Source organism: Elephas maximus, chromosome 19 (genome assembly GCF_024166365.1).
Source record: "Elephas maximus indicus isolate mEleMax1 chromosome 19, mEleMax1 primary haplotype, whole genome shotgun sequence".
NCBI lineage: Eukaryota > Metazoa > Chordata > Mammalia > Proboscidea > Elephantidae > Elephas > Elephas maximus.
In genome coordinates, this window is record NC_064837.1 from 34,819,350 (window position 1) to 34,834,967 (window position 15,618).

Below are 15,618 nucleotides of genomic sequence, written 5' to 3' on the forward strand. Positions count from 1 at the left end.
TAATCCTCTGGGAAATTCTATTTCCACCAAACACTCAGAAGAATAAATTTAGACATAAAGATCAGGAACAGGAGGCTTACACCATAAACAATGATGCACACTTTTTTTTAAATATGATTATTAGGATTCAAGATGTTATTTAAAATCCAAATGCAGGCCCAAACAGTTAGTCATTGCCAAAAACAGAAATTTTACATTCCTTTTGAAGAACATAAAAATATGACTATTTGGATTTTGCCTTAATTTACAATTGATAAGTCCATTTTTAAATCCATGGTAGCACTGTTAAATACCTGAAAAAGATTTCAAATAGGATATACCCATTAGCAACAGCAGTCAAGAAATCCAATCTTGGTCTACTGTCTACAGACTTTATTTCTGATCAAGTAATACACTTTCAGTTATTTCTTTGAGCCTGCCTTCTATTAAGAATGTATAACTTGCCAGATAACTACACCACTGATTTCCAAGCTCTCCTTGCACTATTTTTTGTTTTGTTTTTGTTGCTTTAAGTAAGATGTACCTAGAAATAAGGAGACAACTCAGAATAGTTGTAATGGCCTTCAATGATTTTGTTTTACTAAGTAGTCGATCTTATTCCAGTGAAGGCTAATGCTAAATTTACCCAATACTCTTTGATTTCAGAATTATTCATAACAGTAGAATACTGCATCATATACAGAAATCTTGATTAATAATCTACTTACAGCTCATAACCATTTATCTTTCTAAACAAACTATTTACAAATGTAAAATAAGCAATACTGTTTAAAATAAATATACAATATATAGTTTCTACATTCTCAGACAGGTTTAAAAATGAGGTAATAAAACTTAACTGATTAAACCTTTAACCATTCCGGAAATGGCTTAGGAAAATGATGGTGAAAGATTTTTTTCTTAGGTCTTTTCATTTTTTTTTTTTTTTTTGAATGCCTTTGAGTACTCTCTTTTTCTATGATGAAAAATTAAGTAAAAAATCCTTAAGCTTTGTTGGATAGTCTGTCATCACTCCAGTTGCTCCCAAATCAAAAGCTCTTTTGTATTCTTGTTCTTCATTTAATACCCAGATATACACCTAAAAGGTAGAAGTGTGAGAAAAATGTTAAAGTACAAAAGTTATTTTTATAATAGCATTTATCCATTACAATCCTCAGCACACTTAGAAATAACCTTTTAAACCTATACTTTTAAGAAATCATTAAACCCTTTTAAAAAAATTCCACTTTGCTTCTTATGTATGCACTGTTCCAACCCTCTGACTTCAGCTATTCTCACCTGTCATCAGTATAATATAGCCCAGAAATTCTGGCCCTTATTTGTGAGTCAGTAAGGCAGCATTATTAGAGTCAGGGACCAAAGTAAGTCAATTAAAAGTTCCTGCCCTTAGAATGGGCTAGGAGCTGGTTGCCTGGACATGGGAAGTCCAGGGTGGAGCAACTAGGGTCCCGTAACAGTATGTGTATGAATTTTTATATGAGAAACTAACTTGAGCTGTAAACTTTCACCTAAAGTACAGTAAAAAATAAATAAAAATCCTGCCCTTTACAGTTGTGTTAAATTGGTGAGCTATGCTGTTTCCAAAATGTACCATTCTAGAAACTTACCTGAATGCCACGGGCAGTGAGGTGGTCAAACAAAGCTTTCCTCATTAGTAATCTAGAAAAGTAAAACATATGTGGGTACTTCTTAGTCCTAACTGGGAATTTAGATTTTAGTAATTCCTAGTTGAATTTAAAGCCCAATGTTTCAGCAATACAAGCAATGGCCTCAAGCAATAATGGCTGCCGTGGATGCATCTTCCTGTCTTAACTACAGTATCTTTTTTCACTGCTGGCTGCTGATGGGCAAAGAGAACCTCCTTTCTATTACTCGCTGCTACCAGATCATCAGGAGAACCGTTCTTATTGTAGCAGCTCAATGGAGCCATAATGAGTGTGAGAAAGAGCTGGGAAGTGTGTGTTCCTAACTTTCCAAGCTAAAATAAGGCAGCAAATTCTGATCAAGTTCTATAACGTCGCAGTTCAGTTGCATAATGGATTAAATAGTCTTTTGTGAGCTATCTTAGAAATTTAACGTTCATTAATCACATTATTCTACATACAGGAAAAGAATTTTTTTTAGTTTCAAATAACTGACTTACAAGTGAACTTTTAGAATACAAATCACTTGAGAAAGACAGGAACTAATTGTATTAGAAACTTGTACATATTATTTCTATTCTGTTCAAACATATTAGAAACTAAAAAGCATGTGCATTTAACACCCAATTAAATATGCGTTCTCGAAAATTAGAAATTAAATGGAATCAAGCAAAAAAGAATAAACCCTACAGTACAGAGAAAAGATGTAACTAGCTTTCCAAGACTTTTTGAAAGAGAAGTTAAGTAATAAATGGTTCTGAATTAGGACTATGAACATATTACAGTATTCAAGGTTTCATTTTAAAGCAAAATACAACACAATTACTCTGTGGTTTTTACCTAAAAATAAACTCCGCATGTCTCAAAAATTACAGGCATTTTCTTTAAATAGATACCTACCCTTACTGGTGGTTCTTCCTTTCTGCTGGAGATTTTTCTGAGAAATGTGTTATTAAGTAATATGTGCTTTTACACATACCCATTAAAACCCATTGCCATTGAGCTGATTACAACTCATGGTGACCCTATAGTATTTGCCATAAACACTTTCTTCCCATCATGTTTTTGACTGTTGGCTAGTGGAAACAGCAAATAAATAGGAGGGAAAGGGTTCTTAGCCTAGCTCTGCTACAAACTATCTAGATAACTCTAAGTAAATCAGTTTTCTCATGAAGTTGGATGAGATTAACTCTCAAGATTCCTCCCAAGCTTTTGTGATTAGTAATTTAGCTAGTTCTAAATGATTCACACAAATCAATTTACACAGCAAGTCCTTATAACAAATTACATGTGGAAAAGTTGCACTAAATTAGAAGTAAAAAACCAAACCAAATCCATTGCCATCGAGTCAATTCTGACTCATAGCAACCTTATAAGACAGAGTAGAACTGCCCCATAGGGTTTCCAAGGAGTGCCTGCTGGATTCGAACTGTTGACCTTTTGCTTAGCAGCTGCAGCTCTCAACTACTATGCCACCGGGGTTTCCAAATTATTACCCACTAAAAAACAACCCACTAATCCAAATTATTAGTATGTAATAAATATATGTAAAGCAATAAATTCTCTATCAAGAAGCTAAAATTCTTACATATCAGAAAGCCAGATGAGAAACTTTTGACATCTTGACATGGTGTGTGGTTCTTTTAATCTGAGGAAACACAGGAATATATCAGTGTGATAAGACTGAATAAGTTCAAAAACAAAAACAGTGTCTTGCACTTGGTATGTAAAAGACAAAAATAAATTAAAATAAAACCCAGCTAGGTTCTCTGTTTCTACTACTCTCAAGCTAATTTTTCGCTACCACTATCGAAAGATAAAAAGAATAAAAGTTATCCTTGCAGAGATTCTTGGTGTCCTGGTCCATAGTTACTTTCTAAAGAAAAAGATTAATTCTACGGAGTTTGTTCATATGTATGTATTTCAATAACATTTGCTTCTAAAAGGAACACATGGAGATAATCTAGTGAGCACAACAGTCCATTCCAGGCCAGAGAGAAGCTAAATATTTTAGGAATAAATGGTTAGGGATCATTTTAATCTAGTAAATAAAAACAGTTTCTTTGTAGACAAGAGGTGTTTGAGAAATGGCTACAAAAAATGGTAATAAATATAAATAGGAAGAGATAACATAAGCAGGATCATTACTAAGAAACTCAAATTGGAGAAAAGGCATGAAATCTAGAAGCAAGCACAAAGGTACTTAATAAAATTGCCTTTTTTAACCAATATTTTTTAATAACTGCTGTACTAATGTTCAGCTTGATTTTTTAAGGTTTTTTTTTTAGAATAAAAAACATTTTAATGCACTTGAAATCACATTTAAGTGAGCTCCCCAGGAGCTCCAAATTTCTTTGCCATGGCTCGGTTATCATTATAAATCTATAGCAAGAAATCACATTCTAAGAGTGCAGAATTTTGAGATGAAGTTATCTTCTTTAATAATAAAGATAATGTAAACTATAAAAGCTATCATTTATTGACTGCTTATCATTTGCCAGGCAATGCTAAGCATTTTATATATTTTTATCTTTGTAGTAATTTAGTGAGTAAAAACTATGTAAACATATTTGTATAAATATAGAAGTATCTTATACAAACTATCTCTGCCTTTTTCTACTATCTCCAGAGATTTTTTTTGTTGTAGTGGTGGTAATTGTTGTTAATCTTCCTAATTAATACTAGTGGTGCATTCGGAGTTTAATAGAATTTCAGCTAGGTATTGTTGTCAAAGAAGTAGAAAGAAAAAACAGAAGTTGAAGGGCAAGTGCTATTTGATGTCTGAATAAAAAAGTTATTAAAAAGTTATTAAGTATCTACAATTAAGCTCAGTTCCTCTTCCTGACTTCTGACTTCTGAGTACACAGGCACAGAAAGCCATGGGTCCATATTAAGTACTTACAATACTTTATTATTCATTTTAGAAAATAAGTTCTTAATTAATCAAAAGCTTTATTAATACAGATCAGCTAATAGAATACAGAAATAACTATAGAAACCTATTCTTTATCACTGCTATTGATATTCATGAGCCTTTATCTTAGTTTTCCTGTAATTGATAACTGGTGAAAACAGGGTAAACGACTTACTTCAACATGATAGAAGGCATTGGAATTTCAAAAAACTGTTCTCGAATGGGCACAAAAGGCAAGAGGCCAGTGAAAAACAGCCCAAGAATGAGAAGTACACGTTGTAGACTGAAGAGTATAGGAATATCTGAATTCTACAAAACAAAAACAATATTATGTGTTACTTTACAACCGCTCAAATAAAATGGATCATTTCATAATCCTCAAAATTTCCCAAGTCTATATTTAAAATCTATTACAAGTACTCCCTGAATTATGAAATTATGGATATCCATTTACAAATACATCATACTTAGAAAAGGCTACTGTGTGACAAATGGTCTCGATCTACCTTAACAGTCCTAGAGTATACTAATAATGCACAAACACCAGGAGAGAAACCAGATAACTGGGAGCTCCTAAAAATCAAACACCTATGCTCATCCAAAGACTTCACCAAAAGAGTAAAAAGATTACCTACAGACTGGGAAAAAGTTTTTAGCTATGACATTTCCGATCAGCCTCTGATCTCTAAAATCTGGATGATACCGCGAAAACTCAACTACAAAAAGACAAAAAACCCAGTTAAAAAATAGGCTAAGGATATGAACAGGTGCTTCACTAAAGAAGACATTCAGCTAACAGATACATGAGGAGATGCTCACGATCATTAGCCCTTAGAGAAATGCATATCAAAACTACAATGAGATTCCACTTCACTCCAACAAGCCTGGCATTAATCCAAAAAACCCAAAATAATAAATGTTGGAGAAGTTGTGGAGAAATTGGAACACTTATACACTGCTGTGGGAATATAAAACGGTACAACCACTTTGGAAATTGATTTGGTGCTTTCTTAAAAAGCTGGAAATAGAACTACCATATGATCCAGCAATCCCACTCCTTGGAATATAACCTAGAGAAATAAGAGCCTTTACACGAACAGATACATGCACACACATGTTCACTGCAGCACTGTTTACCAAAGCAAAAAGATGGAAGCAACCAAGGTGCCCATCAACGGATGAATGGATAAATAAATTATGGTATAGTCACACAATGGAATACCACGCATTGATAAAGAACAATAATGAATCCGTGAAACATTTCATAACATGGAGAAACCTGGAAGGCATTATGCTGAGTGAAATTAGTCAGTTGCAAAAGGACAAATATTGTATAAGACCACTATTATAAGAACTTGAGAAACAGTTTAAACAGAGAAGAAAATATTCTTTGATGGTTACAAGAGTGGAGGGGGGAGGGAAAAGAGAGGTTTTCACTAATTAGATAGTAGACAAGAACTATTTTAGGTGAAAGGAAAGACAACACACAATACAAGAGAGGTCAGCACAACTGGACTAAACCAAAAACAAAGAAGTTTCCTAAATAAACTGAACGCTTCGAAGACCAGCTTAGCAGGGGTGGGGTTTTGAGGACCATGGTTTCATGGGATATCTAGGTCAATTGGCATAATAAAATCTCTTAAGAAAGCATTCTGCATCCCACTTTGGAGAGTGGCATCCCACTTTGGAGAGTGGCGTCTGGGGTCTTAAACGCTAGCAAGCGGCCATCTAAGATGCATCAATTGGTCTCAACCCACCTGGAGCAAAAAAGAATGAAGAACAACAAAGACACACGATAATTATGAGCCCAAGAGACAGAAAGGGCCACATAGACCAGAGACTACATCAGCCTGAGACCAGGAGAATTAGATGGTGCCCGGCTACTACTGATGACTGCCCTGACAGGGAACACAACAGAAAACCCGAAGGAGCAGGAGAGCAGTGGGATGCAGACCTCACATTCTTGTAAAAAGACCAGACTTAATGGTCTGACTGAGACTAGAAGGACCCCGGAGGTCATGGTCCCCAGACCTTCTTTTAGCCCAAGACAGGAACCATTCCCAAAGCTAACTCTTTAGACAGGGATTGACTAGACTACAGGATAGAAAATGATACTGGTGAGGAGTGAGCTTCTTGGATCAAGTAGACACATGAGATTATGTGGGCATCTCCTGTCTGGATGGGAGATGAGAGGGCAGAGGGGGACAGATGCTGGCCAAATGGACATGAAAATAGAGAGTGGCGAGAAGGAGTGTGCTGTCTCATTAGGGGGAGAGCAACTAGGAGTATTTAGCAAGGTGTGTATAAATTTTTGTATGAAGGCTGACTTGATTTGTAAACTTTCACTTAAAGCACAATAAAAATCTAAAAAAAAAAAAAAACAGGCAAAGGATATAAACAGGCACTTCACCAAAGAAGACATTCAGGTGGCTTAAAAGATACATGAGGGAATGCTCACGATCATTAGCCATTAGAGAAATGCAAATCAAAACTCCAATGAGACACCATCTCACCCCAACAAGGCTGGCATTAATCCAAAAAACACAAATAATAAATGCTGGAGAGGTTGTGGAGAGGCTGGAACACTTATACACCGTTGGCGGGAATGTAAAATGGTACAACCACTTTGGAAATCGATGTGGTGCTTCCTTAAAAAGCTAGAAATAGAACTACCACAGAATATATCCTAGAGAAATGACAGCCCTTACACGAACACATATATGCACACCCATGCTCACTGCAGCACTGTTTACAACAGGAAACAGATGCCAGAAACCAAGGTGCCCATCAATGGATGAACGGATAAGTAAATCATGGCATATTCACATCATGGAATACTATGCAACGATTAAGAACAACGATGAATGTGTGAAACATCTCATAACATGAAGGAATCTAGAAGGCATTAGGCTGAGTGAAATTAGTCAATCGCCTCATATGCATGTGAAAGCTGGACAATAAATAAGGAAGACAGAAGAAGAATCAATACCTTTGAATTATGGTGTTGGTGAAGAATATTAAGTATACCATGGACTGCCAGAAAGATGAACAAATTTGTCTTGGAAGAAGTATAGCCAGAATGCTCCTTAGAAGAAAGGGTGGCGAGACTTTGTCTCACATACTTTGGACATACTATCAGAGGGACCAGTCTTTGGAGAAGGACATTATGCTTGGTGTAGTAGAGGGTCAGTGAAAAAGAGGAAGACCCTCAACAAGATGGACTGACACAGTGGCTGCAACGATGGGTGCAAGCATAACAAAGATCGTGAGGATGGTGCAGGATTGGGCAGTGTCTTGTTCTCTTGTACATAAGGTCGCTATGAGTTGGAACCGACTTGACAGGACTTAACAACAACAAGTACAATATAATATACCAAGTACAGGAACAACTATACCTGCTTCTTCTATGAGACTTTTAGAACTAGGCTTTTAGATCCAAAACAACTATTAAGTTCAGCTATAGCTATGTATACAATTTTGAGTCATTACATTTATAAGTACAGTAGGGTTCTATTTAGGATTCAACAAACCTGCAGCTTCTGCTACATCATTTACTTTACTACTTGCATTTCATGTGTGGGCTCATCTCTTTCATCAATTTGTGTCTTTCATGGGCTTTACATTAAATAATTAAATAATTTGTGCAGAACAATGGCCCCCAAGACAACTATATTGACAAGCTTTCTTTAGAGGGTGGTTTACTGACTCAGGTGATTCCCTTTTCCAGCATACAAACATGGCAGCATCAGGACTTAATAACTATTGAAGCTACTTCAACTATAGACAATGGAGGTCTTAGCAGTATAGCTTTTAATAGCTGATAGGATAAAAATAAAAATCTAGAAATTAAATTATGAGCAAAAGAGCAAGGGCATTTTAAAAGCTTTTGATATACATTATGAAATTGCTTTTCAGAAAACTGCTACAATTAATTTCCCTACTAGCTACGTATGAGAATAGAATAAATCTTTGTCAGCATTATTAACGTTAAAAAAAATCTTTGCCAATCCAGATGCATTTTATAGATGTATCTGTCTTTTGCAATACCACTTCTGACCATTGGTGACAGCACTTATCACCAGAGACTAAACATACTGAAATCTAATGGAACAAGATAAAGAGATGAAGGTATGAAATATTCAATAACTTATTTCTGTTTAAAAAGTATATAACTCTATCTGTATACAGACATATATGTCAATACTGTTGCAAATGAGTCATCTTTCACCTACATTATGGATCAAATATAAATAGGGTTTTGTAAGCTAGTCCAAGAATCTAACTGCCATTTTAAGTTTCTAATGGGAAATGTATTCAAGATCCTAAAATCTTTAGAATGCAAGATTCCTATTTTTTTTAAATGAAAGGTATAGTAAAAATAGAATTTTCCTATACAAAGTGTATTGAAAAATCATGGAAAAAACAAAGTAATTTATTTTAAATAATTAGCTCTAAATTACCTACTTCTTTATTAAAAAAAAAGTAAGTTAGAGGATTTATTTTGACCCCTGTGTTCATATGCTGCTTTGTAATGTTTTCTGCTTATTTATATATGGGTGTTTCAGCTGTAACACCATATTCAAATCCCTGAAAAACTCTGAGTTTTGAAAAATCATACACCAATAACTTAGAGGGAAAACAGGGTTAGGGGTTGACCACTCAAAACTTAAGCAACTTTGGAACCAGAGCACTAAAAACAATAATTGGTACTTGCAGAGCCATTCAAGGCTGGAGGTGGGGGGATAAAGGGAATGGTATGCTGGCAAATGTTTAACAACTGGCCATACCCTGTATCTATTAATTCCAAATGCCTGGGATGAGACCCCAGGCAGCGATCAGTTAATTGGAATTAACCGAACGATTTAAAAAATACTAATGCCTGGGATGAGACCCAGACACTAGTATTTTTTGAAATCATTGGGTTAATTCCAATGTACAGCCAAGTTTAAGAACCACTGCACTGGTATGAATGAATAAAAAAATCATTAAAGAGAGTAAGTGCCACATATTTTCCCATGACCACTGTGTGCCCTCCTTCCTTTTATTTATTTTTTAAAATTTTTATTGTGCTTTAAGTGAAACTTCCTTTTATTTTTAATTTCTAACATCTAGAATTAAAAGGCTAATGTAAAATTCTTATAAATCATACTTTAATAATTATAAAAGACCCATGAATTAATTACATAGCATGCTGATAATATGACTGAAACATATTACAGACATTCTTACTGTGATGTTTGAAAATAACTGTGAAAAATTTTGCAATTTTCAAATTTTAAAATGCAGAAAGCCAGGGAATTCTGGAAAACTGTGAGAGAAAGGGAAAAGTTCTGTGATTCTGGGCCAAAAATAGTGGAGTCCTATCTACCCTTCACCCAGCTTTCCCGAATGGTGACATCTGACCTAACAGTAGTACATTATCAAAACCAGGACTTGACATTAGATATATTACTGCTCATTACACTACAGGCCTTATTCAGTTTTCATCATTGTAGGGGGTAGTTCTGTTTTGTTTTTCATTGAGTTAGAATTTATATAACATAAAATTCAGCATTTAAACCATTTTAAAGTATACAATTCAGTGGCTTTTAGTACATTTAACAATGTTGTACAATCATCAGCACTATCTAATTAGAGGATGTTTTCATTACTCCAAAAAGAAATCCCATATCCCTTAAGGGGGATTAAGGGCTTTTACAAAAGCTACCTAGGGTTCTCAGAGACTGCCACACATAAATAAAATTTATTTGCCTTGATGAGGACCTCAATTGTTCTCTGAGTTGAAATGGTGCTGATCTTGGATCTGTTTTTGGCTTCTTTGGTAGGAAGGAACCAAAAATCAAACTTGTTGCCTTTGAGTTGATTCCGACTCATAGCAATCCCTTAATACAGAGTAGAACTGCCCCACAGGGTTTCCAAGGAGTGGCCAGTGGATTCGAACTGCCAACGTTTTGGTTACCAGCTGAGTTCTTAACCACTGTGCCACCAGGGCCCCTCATCTGTATTCTGAAAAGAAATTCTTCAGTGCTTAAGATTTTTTAATATTACGTTACAGGCCTTATTCAGTTTTCGTCATGGGGGCGTTAGTTTTGTTTCGTTTTTTGTTTCGTTTTTCACTGAGTTATAGTCTTAGCTGACTATATAGCTAAACTTGGTTTTGGAGGTCTGGCACACCATTTCAAACTAAATTTTTAAAATTAATTTTGTTGTTGTTATTGAGAATATACACAGCAAAATATACACCAATTCAACAGCTTCTACATACACAATTCAGTGATACTGATTACACTCTTTGAGTTGTGCAACCATTGTCACCCTCCTTTTCTGGTTGTTCCTCCTCTATTAACACAAACTCCCTGCCCCCTAAGGTTCCTATCTAATCTTTCAAGCTGCTGATGTCAACTTGATCCCATAAAGATAGTTCTTAAAAGAGCATAGTCCTCAAGGCAGACATTTTTTACTGGTTAAGCAAAACTACTGTTTGGTTTTAAGAAGACCTCAGGGGATATTTTTGGTTTAAGGTTTAAAGATTATCTCAGGGCAATAGTTCAGGCATCATCTAGTCTCCAGGGCTCCAGAAAGTCTGGAGTCCATGAAAATTTGAAAATCTGTTCTGCATTTTCCCGAATTAATTTTTTTTTTTAACATTTTATTGTGCTTCAGATAAACATTTACATAGCAAATTAGTTTTCCAATCAATAATTTATATACAAATTGTCCCAAGACATTGGTTGCAATCCCTGCAATGTGTCAGCACTCTCCCCATTTCCTCCCTGGGTTCCCCATTTCATTGGTGAGATCTCCCTGTCCCTCTCTGCCTTCGCATCTTTGGTTTTGAACAAATGTTGCCCTTCTGGTATTGTAAGCTAATTGTTCTAAGGAGCATTCTTCATAGGTGTTACTGTTAATTTTATAGGCCTACCTATTATCTGGCTGAAAGACAGCCTCCAGAAGTATCTTCAGTTTCAAGTTAGAAGGTTGTCTTAGGGCAATAGTTTTGGGGGTTCCTCCAGTCTCTTTTAGACCAGTAAGTCTGGTCAACTTCTTTTTTTAATTTGAATTTTGTTCTACATTTTTTAGCCATTTTAACCAGGACCTTGCAAATCAATTTTTTACAGACATATTTTCTTTAACTAGAAAATTTTCAGTGGTGGGATAGCCCTGATTTAATATCCCACCTGATAATTATGATCCTGACTTTGTTAAGCCAACTTTTCGTTAGCAGCTGAGTGTGTTAACCATTTGAACTAATCAGGAGCTATTTCAATTGAAATTAATTAAAATGAAATAAAATTAAAAATTCAGTTCCTTAACTACACTAGCCACACTAGCCCTGGTGGCGCTGTGGCTAAGAGCTCGACCGCTAACCCAAAGGTCAGCAGTTCAAATCCACCAGCCACTCCTTGGAAACCCTATGGGGCAGTTCCACCCTGTCGTACAGGGTCTCTATGAGTCAAAATCGATTCCACGGCAATGGGTTTTTGGTTTGGTATCTGGGGAACAAGGTAAAGAGAAGCTTGGGCTATAGAGTTGAGGGACTAAACACACTTCCTTAATCCAAACTTACACAAGAAATTTCAATTATTTATTATTTTTTTTTTAACAAGGAATAAAACATTAAAAGACAGAAATCATATTTTGTTTTATAATGTACATAATAAAATGTTGGTAAACAACTAATAAATATTGGTGTGTAGAAATAATAATTCTGTGAACCAATCCAATTACACTGAACTTAAACTGCAAAGTTCAAATCCATTATCTCTATTAGTAAATTCCTGCCTAGTTACCTCCCCCCAGTATCATCTGTCTTTGTATCAAGGCTATGAAAAAAAAAAAGTATTCCCCCCAGTATCATCTGTCTTTGTATCAAGGCTATGAAAAAAAAAAGTATTACAATAATAACCTATCACTCATAGATACTCAAGAACAACAAAGACAGATCATTCCAGTTTTTTTTTTTTTTTTTTGGAGCTTACCTCTTTATAGCACTTTTTTACAATTTCATAACTGGCATTACCCCACACTGTTATGTGTTCTCGTTTGTACTGCTTCACCAATTCTGAAACCTGAAAGTGAAAATTCAAAACTTAATCCAATATGTCTGTTTGTTAACCCATTTACATTATTTCACTTTAAAAACAGATTACAACTATCTGCCAGTGGATAGTATAAAATTTTGGAAGAACCTCTACGTAAATTCAGATTACCTTATAAAATATAAGAAATTATTTACATTTTACCATTATACAATTCATTACATAGTATAGAACTATTTCGGAATTTGACATAAACTAATTACAAACGAAATAAGTTAAACAAGAAGTTAATTATACAAATGCCAGCATGATTGGTTCACAGGAGTTCACTTTTCTCCATGACTGAGACATGATAACTATCTCCGAAAATAGGCTCTCCTATAGTAAAGTGATCTCTTTCTCAAGGACATTATTTAAAACAATACCGATCCCTCTAGTATGTCATTTCCCTCAGCACTGTCAATCTATGCAGTCACCTATTCTAGCCTTATTTAGTTTGTGAAAACTGATGTAACACACCCAGAGGAGGCAATGCTGTAAGTACCTTCTTAATCAGCATACTGTTGTTGACTTTAATATCGATGTTAATGGGAGTGTTAGGGAAGGCCTCAAAAACTTCCTTCAGTAATGGAATTCGGTTATCTTTTCCTTCACACTGGCATGCTGAGAAAGCAAGATTTTAGATGTATTTTTAGAGGATAACTTTTACTTTTTTGATGATTAGAAAAGCTATAGGACATTTAGTAAAGTTGCAGGACATTTATGAAATGATGAAAAGTATGAAGAAGAAAAGAAAAATCATCCAAAATCCCACAACTTGGACATAACCATTGCAACCATTTGGTGCACTTCTTCTACTCTTTTTTTCTGATGCATCATTTAATATAGTGTGTCTACAAATTTTAACCTCATCTTTTCCCATAAGTAAAAATAAATATTTTGATGTTGATACACTGGTTTCTGTCACTTATAACCTAAAAAGTCTGAGCACAATATTCTCGTTTTGCTCTGCTCTATACAGTAGCCACCAGCCACGTAAAAAAGCAGTTACTGTCAAGTCATCTCTGGCTCATGGCAATCTCGGGTGTGTCAGACCAGTTACTGTCAAGTCATCTCTGGCTCATGGCAATCTCGTGCGTGTCAGACCAGTTACTGTCAAGTCATCTCTGGCTCATGGCAATCCCGTGTGTGTCAGACCAGTTACTGTCAACTCATCTCTGGCTCATGGCAATCTCGGGTGTGTCAGACCAGTTACTGTCAAGTCATCTCTGGCTCATGGCAATCTCGCGTGTGTCAGACCAGTTACTGTCAAGTCATCTCTGGCTCATGGCAATCTCGTGTGTGTCAGACCAGTTAATGTCAAGTCATCTCTGGCTCATGGCAATCTCGTGTGTGTCAGACCAGTTAATGTCAAGTCATCTCTGGCTCATGGCAATCTCGGGTGTGTCAGACCAGTTACTGTCAAGTCATCTCTGGCTCATGGCAATCTCGGGTGTGTCAGACCAGTTACTGTCAAGTCATCTCTGGCTCATGGCAATCTCGTGCGTGTCAGACCAGTTACTGTCAAGTCATCTCTGGCTCATGGCAATCTCGTGCGTGTCAGACCAGTTACTGTCAAGTCATCTCTGGCTCATGGCAATCTCGTGCGTGTCAGACCAGTTACTGTCAAGTCATCTCTGGCTCATGGCAATCTCGTGTGTGTCAGACCAGTTACTGTCAACTCATCTCTGGCTCATGGCAATCTCGGGTGTGTCAGACCAGTTACTGTCAAGTCATCTCTGGCTCATGGCAATCTCGTGTGTGTCAGACCAGTTACTGTCAAGTCATCTCTGGCTCACGGCAATCTCGTGTGTGTCAGACTAGCACTGTGCTCCACAGGATTTTCAATAGCTGCTTTTTCAGAAGGTGATCATCAGGTCTTTCTTCCAAGGCACCTCTGGGTGGGCTTGAACCTCCAACTTTTCAGTTAGCAGCTGAGTGTGTTAACCATCTGAACTATCCAGGAGCTATTTAAATTGGAATTAATTAAAATGAAATAAAATTAAAAATTCAGTTCCTTAATTGCACTAGCCACATGTCAAGTGCCCACTGGCTATTGCGTTGGGTGGCCCCAAAACAGGACATTCCCATCCTTGCAGAAAGTTCTCTTGTTCACTGTTCTAGTTAAGTAAGCATTTTTGTTAGCATCTAAGTGTGAAAAAATTAATACAGCAGTCAAAGAGAATTGCCTTGGGGCAATACCTATTCCTACTCAAGTAAGATATATGTAAGGATCAGCTTAGAAAAATGTTAAATGACAGAAAAGGATCAACTTTGGAGCAGTGAAATGACACATTATGCAATAAAAATAATACTGCATCTAATAGTAGGAGAACAAGGAAATTAAAATGTGTGCTAAGAAAAAAAAAAAAAACGTGTGCTAAAGAGATGTGAAGATATTTCAATTAGATGCTTGAGCTTGCCTAGAGTATAGAAAAACGGTTGGAACAAAAGAAGTTTGTCTCCAGTATTGTTCTGGGCAGTGGATAACCAGCTGGGAAATGGGAGGCTAAAAAAGGAAAACAGCAGAAAAACGGGGATGATAATCAAGGAGTATGCCACAGGACCAACTGGGTGATGGAATATATGAAGTGGCCCCTATAGCATGACAGAACTTTAATAAAACGATAATCATAGTCAACTCTAGATTATTCAAATTACACATTCTTCATGAGAAAAGGTTACTTTCAAGTAAAATAGATAACAACAAACCCTTTGGTTAACATATTTTTATGTTCTTTCTTTAAGTTTACTTCTTAATGTAGCATATGGCCCACCAAACAACCTTTTAAAAGAGAATACTTAAATTACTACTCTGTTAAAGTTGTGAACCACAAAGAGAGCAAGAGGCCTTAAATTTGTACTCCTCTAAAAATTGATAGGCTCTCCAGTATTTAAAGAAAAGTGAGGAAGAGTTCTGAGCAGGGGGGTAGGGTGAAAAAACTGAACAACTGACTAATATGAGTCAAGTTTTTACAGTACA

At 35.9% G+C, this 15,618-nt stretch overlaps 1 protein-coding gene across 1 annotated transcript in view; it reads right to left on the minus strand.

The window, feature by feature from the left end:
• Positions 1–269: 269 nt before the first annotated feature.
• GDPD1 (glycerophosphodiester phosphodiesterase domain containing 1) overlaps positions 270–15,618 on the minus strand; it is a 38,577-nt gene continuing 23,228 nt past the window's right edge. Inside the window, exons 5-11 of the mRNA XM_049861209.1 lie at positions 13,141–13,259; positions 12,537–12,626; positions 4,733–4,866; positions 3,232–3,291; positions 1,608–1,659; positions 840–1,078; positions 270–293 (exon numbers count right to left, since the gene is read on the minus strand). Of these exons, the coding sequence (XP_049717166.1) occupies positions 956–1,078; positions 1,608–1,659; positions 3,232–3,291; positions 4,733–4,866; positions 12,537–12,626; positions 13,141–13,259 (578 nt within the window). The 3' untranslated portion in view covers positions 270–293; positions 840–955. The remainder of the gene's footprint in view (positions 294–839; positions 1,079–1,607; positions 1,660–3,231; positions 3,292–4,732; positions 4,867–12,536; positions 12,627–13,140; positions 13,260–15,618) is intronic.